This window comes from Gloeophyllum trabeum, assembly GCF_000344685.1.
Source record: "Gloeophyllum trabeum ATCC 11539 unplaced genomic scaffold GLOTRscaffold_00007, whole genome shotgun sequence".
Lineage (NCBI taxonomy): Eukaryota > Fungi > Basidiomycota > Agaricomycetes > Gloeophyllales > Gloeophyllaceae > Gloeophyllum > Gloeophyllum trabeum.
The window spans coordinates 1,602,761-1,613,181 of record NW_006920416.1 but is presented as its reverse complement, the minus strand read 5'-3'; the positions used below and the strand labels follow the sequence as shown (position 1 = coordinate 1,613,181).

The 10,421-nt window shown below is 55.0% G+C and overlaps 4 protein-coding genes across 4 annotated transcripts; all 4 read right to left on the bottom strand.

Moving 5' to 3' along the window:
• Positions 1-946: 946 nt before the first annotated feature.
• GLOTRDRAFT_129684 (uncharacterized protein) lies at positions 947-2,728 on the bottom strand (the record flags this gene model as incomplete). Its single annotated transcript, XM_007868344.1, has 6 exons — positions 947-1,063; positions 1,467-1,912; positions 1,975-2,050; positions 2,106-2,244; positions 2,295-2,434; positions 2,480-2,728. 6 exons carry the CDS (start codon positions 2,726-2,728, stop codon positions 947-949), a joined length of 1,167 nt encoding a protein of 388 aa, XP_007866535.1.
• Positions 2,729-3,775: 1,047 nt separating this feature from the next.
• GLOTRDRAFT_129683 (uncharacterized protein) lies at positions 3,776-4,443 on the bottom strand (the record flags this gene model as incomplete). Its single annotated transcript, XM_007868343.1, has 2 exons — positions 3,776-3,847; positions 3,910-4,443. The coding sequence occupies 2 exons, from the start codon at positions 4,441-4,443 to the stop codon at positions 3,776-3,778; spliced, it is 606 nt and encodes a 201-aa protein (XP_007866534.1).
• Positions 4,444-5,581: 1,138 nt separating this feature from the next.
• On the bottom strand, positions 5,582-8,011 carry GLOTRDRAFT_138960 (uncharacterized protein; the record flags this gene model as incomplete). Its single annotated transcript, XM_007868342.1, has 14 exons — positions 5,582-5,868; positions 5,928-6,441; positions 6,511-6,569; positions 6,619-6,629; positions 6,685-6,779; positions 6,845-7,006; positions 7,070-7,134; positions 7,195-7,281; positions 7,335-7,351; positions 7,413-7,509; positions 7,561-7,581; positions 7,632-7,704; positions 7,776-7,877; positions 7,958-8,011. The coding sequence occupies 14 exons, from the start codon at positions 8,009-8,011 to the stop codon at positions 5,819-5,821; spliced, it is 1,407 nt and encodes a 468-aa protein (XP_007866533.1). The 3' UTR covers positions 5,582-5,818.
• A 399-nt stretch (positions 8,012-8,410) lies between these two features.
• On the bottom strand, positions 8,411-9,806 carry GLOTRDRAFT_116299 (uncharacterized protein). The gene is made up of 4 exons (XM_007868341.1): positions 9,626-9,806; positions 9,443-9,575; positions 9,256-9,386; positions 8,411-9,181 (listed from the first exon to the last, which is right to left on the bottom strand). Exons 1-4 carry the CDS (start codon positions 9,785-9,787, stop codon positions 8,837-8,839), a joined length of 771 nt encoding a protein of 256 aa, XP_007866532.1. The 5' UTR covers positions 9,788-9,806; the 3' UTR covers positions 8,411-8,836.
• Between the last annotated feature and the right edge of the window lie 615 nt (positions 9,807-10,421).

Sequence of the window (10,421 nt, the reverse complement as noted above, 5' to 3'; positions counted from 1 at the left end):
GTAATATTCAAGCACCTAGTGCTATTATACCCAACCTCTACACTCGTTGAATATGATTGTCTCTTCGGCCCCAGTGATTACCGTGCCCTCGCTCTAAGAGGGGAGGATGTAAGGGGAAGCGCCCATGTGGCGCGTGTTTGAGTATGTTTGGTCGCGACGCGACTTAGAAGGAAGTTTGGATATACGTAGCTTGGCAGACAACTACTACCTTCTACTCTAAGGAATACTCCTGTACTCGTGTATCTGTTCGCAATACGACGAGGGTTCACTTAGCCCCGGTGTGTGATAGCTACATACTGTACTGACGTTTTCCTACAGTGGCGGTCGGGGAAGTTGATTTCACGGAATCCTCCAGCTGATGCCCCCTGAAATCCCTAGCGGCAGCCTGGTCGGGGATGATCCTATGACGACGAGTTAGGATGGCTTACCTCGAACAATTGCTTGTTGTAAGCATGACCGAGAATACGTGCACCTCATTTTCTTGCTTGTGGTTTCTGAGTGCTATATCCACCAACCCGCCCGATTGGCCAGCAGTTTTGATGTAGCTCACTTCTGCGATCCATTCCTGCCCGTGTGTTCGAACAAAGCTACGGCGGAGTAAGCTGTCTGGATGGCAGCTCAGGATAGCGCCGTATATCATCCATGCATTAAAGCGAGTCACATATTGCATTTGCCACGTAAACCTGTAGGCCTCTCGGATCATTTCTACGAGTCGATGTGGCAGTCTGGTCTCCAAGGCAAATGCTCCATGGTGTCGTTGGGGCCGAGCAGCTGGATTGCAGAGGAAACAAAACAGCCCAATGAAAGAAGTCATGATCAAAGAAGTTGTTAAAGCTCCTGATCAGACTAGCCGCAGATTCAGACGACCTTTCAACGTGGACGTGAAAGTGGGCAAAGGGCATACTAAAACCCCGTCCCGCGGTCTCGCTGGAGTGGGCCAAAATTATCAAGTCAGGACTGCGCTGAACACTTCCTTCAGTCGCCGGCGGGGAAGGGAGTCGTAGGCCTGCGAGAGTAAGGCGAAGTACATGGTGTTCAACGCTGTCTCTGGATCATCAATGTCCTTGAATTCCAGATTCAGGTTATTTAAGACATTCATATCAGCGTCAACATTGGGAGAATCCGAAAGGAATTTGGAGGCCCAGATAGTCCACCCGCATCCTCCACAAGGCGCTGCGTAATGTTTCGTCCCGGCCATGTTCCCGTCTTATTGTGTTCGTACACCAGCGAAGAGAGCTCGAACGAAAAGGTACCGCGTGATGTCCGTGGTATTTTCCTGTCCCTGCTGATCTATCCGAAAAGACCGCACGGGATGTCTCCCCAGGAATGCTTCGATTCCGTTATTTGGCCTACTGGTGAGGAACAGCCGAATCCGCGAAGACAGCACCTCTATTCCTCTGCCCAAGAGGTCCATAAAGTCTTTGGATTTTGAACATTCATCCCAAGCGTCAACAACAATGACAAACGGGCGAGACGGAGCCGGAGCTCGTAAGAGTGGATCCATGATTAGGTCTGAATTGTTGATCTGGTGTGGCCGGGATTGAGCCTGCAAGGGAAAGGCCTAACTGCTGCCCGTATGCTTGGTAGTTATTAGCCAGATTATAGGCAATGGCCAGGAAGACATCATCCAGCCCGTAACGCCTCCCGGAAGGGTCGTCCCGAGAGAAGAAGAAACCTGCACCCAGAAGACCTTCGTCATGAAGCCACTGGCTGATGCTATGAGAAATTGACGTCTTCTTTAAGCCAGCGATACCGCATAGATAACCAATGGGCGGCGAGTCGGACATAGCAAGTGGTTCTTGTATCCATTCGCGTATTTCGGCTAGGATATGCTCTCTTGTACCAGGAAGACAGCCAAGGTTATATGACCATTCAGCGCCCCGCACTGTATGTTTTTCCAATCTCTCCAGTTCTAGCATTGGAAAAATCAGATGACGTGCACGACGAGGGGACCATCTTGAAGTAGCACCGTACCATGACTATCATGTATATTACCGACTTTCCTATCAATCTGGGCTGTCTTAACCATGATGGTGGACGCGAGATCCAACTGTAAGGTGGGAGAACCATTGCGGCAGGTCATTTCAGAAAGAAGAATCACTCACCTGAAGAGTATCAAACATGCCATCCAATACTTGTCGAAACGAGGCTTGGAGATCCTTATCTGTCTCGTGACTCAGGACTTGCAACGCTAAGCCCCTGGCTTGTTCCGATCGTGCACAATCTACAAGCTGCTTGCTGGTCCTGGGAAGGATTATGGGTTCACTGGAGTGGTAGAAGGAAGTAGGGCGTACCTGATTGCATTCTCGAAGCTTTGCCTTATACTGTCATCCAGCGAGTCTGCCGAGTTCTCCAACTTCGTATGCAGGGAGCGAAGAATCTCCTGAGACCATTTGCCAAGACGCTCCCATTCTTCGCTATTCCCTCTCATATCCTGAGTTCATGAGTTCGCTGAACCTTCGACGATAGACATACTCACGGCGATAATACTGATCACCTGGCCCATCAAGCCGCCTATTGTCTTCAGAAACGGAAACTGCTCCAGAGACTCCGCTGTATCACTAAGACTGCTCGCGACCTGCTTCAAAGTCGACGTGGAAATATCAAACTCCATTGGCTGTCTCAACTCGTCAACGATGCTAGGCGATGTATTTTCCATGGGCGCGGGAAGGGAAGGCTGCGTGGCCCGGCTGCTTGGTAGAGCTTGGGGGCCGCTCCTTGCAGGCATTGGACCTCCGCTTCGCAGGTTCGATGAAGAGGCCCCTCAGTCCTGAAAACACCCGATTACGAGACTTTCGTGCCGCCAGGGTAGGCGCGCCCGACGGCGACAGATGACCATCGTCAGGACGGCCAGATCCAGCAGCCGAAGTATTACGAGACGAGGAGAAAGCGATAGTCCTTCGGGCGAGTGACAACATCCCCTTTGCCAGTTTGCTCCGTTTTCCTGATCGAAATGAGCGCGGAGGATAGACCAGCGGACTGAATACTCAAGAGCGAGGTCGATTGGACTCTCCTGGTGGTTCGCAGAGAGCTGCGTAGGCAGGAGAGGGGTGCCTTTCCCATGACAGCTGTACGAATCGATAACGGAAGGGAACGTGGGCGAAGTACAGGTCTGAACACAGCCCTGAGCTTCTCATCTGTCAAACTCATCAGCGGAACGGAAGACCACTGCAAAGAAGACGCACCCGTTCGCATGATCCTACCAGGTGAAGCGCATCTTGTGCCCTGAGCACAGCGGAAGGCTAAGGTTTCACAGGCCACCTCATCCTCCAAGAGATCGCGCCATTGTATGTCTTTGGCTGTAGAGAAGTTTCTGCGGCTATCTGAACCCGAAATCACCGATATGGATCCCGGCATGCCACACGTTACTTGTGTACTTCATTATGTGAGTCGCGCCGAGGTCCAGAGTGCTTCTCCGGACGATTTCAGCATCACTCTACTTCACTATCGTGTTGTTGCCATGCGAAAATCGATGATATCCAGCACCACAAACCTGGAGCTGGCTCACTTCATGTCGCCTTCGCTGGTGGCTGCTGGCGGAACATAATTTAAAATAGCATCAGTGAGCTTGCAGACCTGAAGATCTGAGTTACGACATACCGCACTGGTGATCATTGACTAGGCACACTCGAATGCTTTAGAAACTATGAGTCATTCCGGGCGTACACATGAGCTCCGAATGGTAGCCGCAGTGTCTGCCACGGATCACTAGCTTCCTTTCCTTACACAATCGAAGTCTGGCGTGCGCAACCTGTATGTACAAGACCGAGTCGTACTACAGAAACTTAGGACCTAACCGGCACTGCGAGCGAAAATCATATGCCTTAACACTGCCAACCGCGACGTTCTATGGATAGCGACGAGTGAGACGCTGTCACAACTGTCCAGGCAATGTCAGAAGGGACGTACATCATGCTCGTGTTCCCATTCTGCGTGCAAGATTGCCAACCTGTCTCCACCAGGCGGTATAGGTCGATACACCCATTCATCCACCTGAGTATATCTGGGATTGTAGGTCGGCCTCCGATATTTGCAAGGCACAGCACGGGCCACCAAGTCTGCTTCTGAAGGCTCTTCCGCATAGTGAACTCCTATCTCCTCCAGCGTGGCTGTCGGTGCCGTGTCCAATTCACGCCGTATGGCGCGCTCGAAAGCATCCCAGTGTCTGTACAATCGTCGCAGCGTCTCGTACCAGCACTCCCGCATATACGACCAAACAGCTGTCTTTTCGTGTCCCCAGTCCGCAAACAGGATTTCTTTTGCGGAGGCACCGTTGATGATGGAACCTGCGAAGTGGTGTAAAGAGTATGCCGGCCATAGACGCTCAAGGCTGACTGGCATGGCGGCGGTTAACTCTTCCACGTATTCCGTGCGGAAGCAGCCACAGAGCGCGATATCCTTCACCGAGGTGCATAACCGCAGGATAGAATGAATGTAAGACATTATGTAAGCTCTCGATGCCCTATGGAAGTTGTCCGGGCCTTGCGAACTGGGGTAATCTGCGGGCCCAATGCACAGCTTGCGCACAGCTCCGGCGAGGACTCGCGACCGTCGCTCTTCCTTAACGGTGCGATTGAAAAGCTTGATTTTCTTGAAGGAGCTGAGTGTCACCGACTCGTAGAGGATGGGATTGACCCATATATGCGCGGTGCGGGAGACGAGGGTTAACGACCGAGCAGCGGAGAGGTGCCTCTTTGCCGCTCACCGGAATACTGGCCGGGTAACGCGCGTCATCAGTCAATTTCAAGGGTAAATTCGGAGTGAAGGCAGCTCACTATGTTAGCAGCCGCGGAACATCAAAGAATGGAGTCAATCGAGCAAGACAGATTCAGAAGGTAGCAGCCATAAGCAGGCGATATGGTAAGACTTACGGGTTCTAGGAGCTCCATGGGCAGCTTGTGACCAGAACCGTCCTTGATATGTTCGACGTTTCAAAGTTCATCTTCTGTTATTGGAATGTGCCGGAGAGTGGACGGGTGCGTCTCGCAGGTCACACGAATCTTCAGGCCTCAAGTCTCAAGTACTCCGTGAACCTCGTGCATGATCATGGACGATATGAGCCGCTGCGAGAGAAGCGGCCCCAACCTTGTGCTCGAACATCCGAGTCGGTACCTGCTGCGTATCGACTGAGTGCATGCGTTCCAGAGCTGTACATGCAACTTTGATCATAAAGGAGATACAAGGACTTTGGCTTCCGTAGCATAAAGCGAGTGTTCCCCGGCAGGCACGTAGCATTCACGTTATAGCCCACAACAGGAGCGTCAGACGTCAAATCCGAAAAGCATTAATTGTAAGTAACAGGCCTCCGTATCCATCTTGATAATCCCTAGCTCGAGATGGGTAGCTTGCCAATTCAGTAGATTCCGTGCAGAATCACTCAGGCACTGTCGGAAAAGGGTGACCGCACCAGATAGCCCGAGTTCAAAACATATACATCTATATGAAGTTCCTCGAGCGGCTGTGGCAGCACAAAAAGAACCCGCCGGAATTGCAACGTCGTGGACGAGCAGCTGCAGAAGCACCGCATCCCGGCTCTTCCCGACGTCATGGCCACACCATCATAGTCCGACGTCCAGATCCCAGAGCACCAATCCTAATATACACGTAACTACAGTACATTCACAAAGCATACAGCAATACAACAAGACAGCATTCCGATCCGGATCCCGACGTGACGGTATGTACATTATATGCGGTGCGGTGCGGGGATAGGGTAGGCTAGGGTGGGGTGGAGTGGTAAGATGGGAGTCGAACGCGTAACATGGGCGTAGATAATGCATCGAGTAGTAGCGGGGGACAAGGACGCGGAGGGGCTGGGTTATATCGCCCGCGGAAGCCCATCATCCGGCGCCTCCGTATCCGGCAAATCTAAAGCCCAACCGCACATCAGCCACCCACGCCCCCGCACACCAACCAAAAACACCCACCGATCGGCGACGTGAACGCCGTCACGTACGGGTGCAGATTGCTCTGGCTCTGGCTCCCCGCGAGCTCCCGCTCCCGCTCCCGCTCCTCCGCCACACCCACGGCCCCCGCCCGGACGACCGCGAGCACGGTGCTCGAGTGCCGGCGGTAGGACGGCGGCGGCGGGCTGACGGCGGCCTCCTCCTGGATCGCGCCGTCCAGGCTGTGCACCTCCACGCCCACCCCGCCGTCCTTGTCCCCGCCGCGCGTCCGCGGGCGGTACACGCTCACAGTCTGCGGGTACGCATTGCCGTTGGCGCTGGCGGAGTGGTGCACGTGCGCGTGCGCGTCGAGCATGATCTCCGACCCGGGACTGTACGGCGCGGGCTGCGGGAACGGGAAGAAGCTCCCCGTCGTTGACGGCGCGGCGCTCTCGTACACGGGCGCCGCGGGCGCCTTGGGCGAGGTGGCGATTATTGTCGGGGGGCGCTCGGGGAGGTAGTCGGTCTCTTTCACGAGGGAGCGGGGGAAGAATATCTGGTGGGGTGGGGGGGGTGGGGGGTGAGGGCACTGAGGGAGGAGGGAGGGGGGAGAGGGTGTACGTACGAGGAGGGTGATTGCGGAGGAGACGAAGCACCCAATCGCGCCCAGCATCAGTAGGAAGTCTACGATTGCGATTAGTACTCTGCCACATGGACGTGGATGGCATGTTACCTGTCCCGAACCTTTACAGACGCTACAATCAGCCTAGCAAAAGCCGACACCACGATAAGGACTCACGCGTTCGCGAGTATCGGATGGCGCCCCTGCACGCCATCAATCGCCAATATAAGGAGCGGCAGCGTGAACAAGAACCGGAAGCACACGCGTATCAGCTAGCACCCAGCCCCGTCAACACACCACACCACAACACACAACAAACACAACACGAGGCACGCACATTGAGCTGGTAGAACGTCGCGAGGCGCACGACGACCTCGACCTCGGCGCCCTCCGCCTTGACGTAGCGCAGGAACCCGGGGAACATGTACAGCACATAGAGGAACATGAGCGTCGTCGCGGTGCTCGCGGACGAGCCGACGAGGAATATCCATATCTGGCACTACCACAGGGCACCACCGTAAGTTATTTACGCCATTGTAGATGATACGGGGCCGAGACGAACCATCTCCAGATCGCGCCGGGTCACGAGCGTGGTGAGCGGCATCCCGATGACGGAGACGACGCTGCCTGATTCGGTTCAAGGGTGAGAGGTGGGTGGGAAGAAGGGACGGATGGGGGCAGACGTACCGGTGTACCAGAGCCGGTACTCGCCGCTGGTGAACCAGTCTCGTCTGCTCGGGCCTTGGTGGAGGAGGAAGAGCCAGAACGTGAGCTCTGTGCCACTACGTTAATACCCAGACCCGTCAGAGATGCAAGCAGTTCGCTACCTTCGAGATGCGTCACTCTGCGATGCGGTAGATCACGGGATAATCAGATACATGATGTAGAGTGAGGTGGGGACGCACAGCTCAAACGCCCATGCCCCGCTGAACACGAAGAACAGCGGCAGCACCCAATGTCGATGCTGGGGTCTCCACATCTCGTACGGTCTCGGTATAATTTCTGCGCAGGCAATAAACTCCCGGACGGACAAACCCTCGATCGCCCACGTACCATCTCCATACAACACATACCCTACGCGCCTTTCAGCACCCCGTCTCCAGCCACCAAACACAAGCACGCACCTTCCGCAAACTTGAGCTGCGTCATCGCGACGCCAAAGAACACGAGGGCGGGTATCGTCCCCAGGTACGAATACTACGCACACACATTCCCACCCAATCTCGGGGTCAGGGCCTGCAGCGAGCGGCACAGCAGGACAAACGCACCGTCATGACGCGCTTGAACGCGCCCGGCTGCCTTCCCGAGTTCCACAGCACGCATTTGAAGCGGTCGTAGCACCACAGGTGCACGACGAGGAAGATCTGGAACTAAGGTAGCCGCCCACCCAAATCATGTCAGCCACCGACCGCTCCCAGTCACTCTCTCTCTCGGGTGGTAAGGCACGCACCAGGACGGCAAGGATAGCCCATAGCAGGTAGGCGGTCGGCGACCCGCTGCTCATTCGGTCCAAGAAAGCAAGAGACGCAGAAAGCCAGCTTAGATGGAGGACAGAAGGCAAGGAATGGAGGATGGATTAGCTCGGCGTTCCCCAGAGCCCAATTTGGCAACAGCGTCGGGGGCTGGCTGTTCTGCATCGGCGGCTCATCTTTTCTTGCAGGCTCGCTCTGATCGTGCACTGCTACCGACGCTAAGCTTGTCTTTAGCCGGTTCGCACTTGCTTTGTTTGCTGCATGCATATGTCGGACTGCAGTGGATTCAGCCCTATGTCTTGCGGCTGGGGTATCTCTGAATCAGGCTTTTCATAACTCGCCGAGATGACCGGTGCAGCTTGTGTGAAATGGCCCTGATTGACAGTTACGTGGGACTAATGATACTGCTTGAGGTGACAGTTGCTGGAATAGCCCAAGGACAAGGTTATGCGTATTCGGAATGCACGTTCTAGATAGAGGCTAGTGCCAGTCAGCAGGACTGCGGACCCTCATCTCACACTTCTTTCCTAGGCCAGCACAGTGAGAATCTAACCGCTACCCGCCCAGAAAATTTATCGCCGACTTGCAAATGACCTGCGCCACGGACGGAGAGCGGGTCAATCTATTAAAATTCGGAATCGTTAGTACAGGGGTCGTGCGTCACCTGACTGGCAATGGAACGGCATCAGATGCTGAGAGTAAGGGTGCTTGGCATGCAAAACATCTGCATAGTGACCAGGGAATGCCATTAGGCGAGGCAGACCAAGGTCGACGATCGAGGCGAGGAGACCCACAGTACTCGCGCGGCCACGCCTCCGTCCTTCATTCAGACTCTGACCCGCTGTCCCCTCCGTCCTTCATTCAAACTCTGACCCGCTGTCCCCTCCCCCTCCATCCGTCTCCTCATCACCCGCAAAGAAATCATCTTCCATCCCCTTCTTCTCCGCCCTCCCCCTCTTCTCTCCGCCCTTCCGCCCCTCACCCCGCGATCTCTCGTGATCGCTCCTAGCTCTCCCACCCTTCTCCAGCTCCGGCTCCCCGCCCAGCTCGCCTGCCTCCATCTCCCTGCGTATCCGTGCCCGCAGCTCCGCGCGCCGTTTATCCGTCTTCGCCTTCTCCTTCGCCTGCTCGGGCGGCGGCACTTCCCCGAGCCGGACTTCCGGCGGGAAGAGGGAGATGTATTTCTCGAGTCTTGGGTAGTGCTAGGCCGAGTGCGGGGCAGCGTATATGCGCATGAGTCCATGAGATTAGACGGGGATAGCAGTGTGTCACGTACCAAAATGTAATTCAAATCCACTCTGAGCTCAGCCAACGCGCCCTCGAGCTCTTTTCTCTCCGACCCGCGCAGCCCATCCCGCGCCAGCTTCTTCTTCGTCTGCGCGATCTTCCGCACGACTTTCTGCCTCTCTATAATCGCACCGCGGTTGGAGTACCGCAGAGACAGGGGAAACGTGGACACGCACCGAAGAACTTGACCTTATGATACCGCACCGCAAGCGCACGCTCCTTCCGTGCGCGCTCCGCCGCCTCCAGATCCGCCTCCAACGCTCTCAAACGCCGCTCCGTCTCGACGCGCACGTCCGCCGCCAAGTTATCCTGCCTCTCCCTCAGCCACTACACGCCAGAATTATGGGACACACACGCACCTTGGCGAGCAGCCTCCGCACGGACCGCAGCTGCGCCTTGAGCTTCTGCACGCCGGGCACGCCGGTCGGCTCGTCCTGCCCGTGGTACGCCTTCGGGCGGCGCGCTTTCTTGGGTTTGGGCTGCGTGGAGGGACCGGGGTCGCGCGTGCGTGAGGGGGCCATGTTGTTTGGGGTGGGATGGCTGGAGGGCTGGGAATTTGGTCGGAATGGGTGGAGAAAGTGAAGGGGTGGAAAATCGCTGAGAGGGGTATGTTGTTCCCACGGTTCTCCTGCATGTCACGGTGGCTGATTGGCTTATGTACTATAGGTGTGGACTTTTAGATCAATTAAAGAAATTAAAGAAATTAAATCGAAGGCGAGAGAGAAAGAGAAGGCAAAGACACTCCGTTCGTGCCCCGTGAGCTTCAGAAGGGGTATATTATTGAAAGGGTATACTAGTGCTATATTCAGGGATCTCCCTCGCTTGAAATATCCCTCGAGGCTAGTTTCTTCGGTTTCCACAGCACATGAATTTTGCTTCGCAGCGCTGCGCGCCGTATTAACTCTCTGGATAGCTTAAGGCAAAACCTGGTGGTATTTCAAGTTTGAATGGACACCTCTATGTGTATCCCACTGCTCATGTGAATCGCAAGACATTAAGCAACCTGGAAGTCAAAATCATTTTTCTTTCGGCGGCGCTGTCGCGCCGCTCACTTTATGCATCCCAAACTTAATGAATCACTTGTCACTTACCCACCTATAGTACTTCTACCTAGCTATGTGTCCCGGATCTCACAGTACAGATATAACTCTTCAG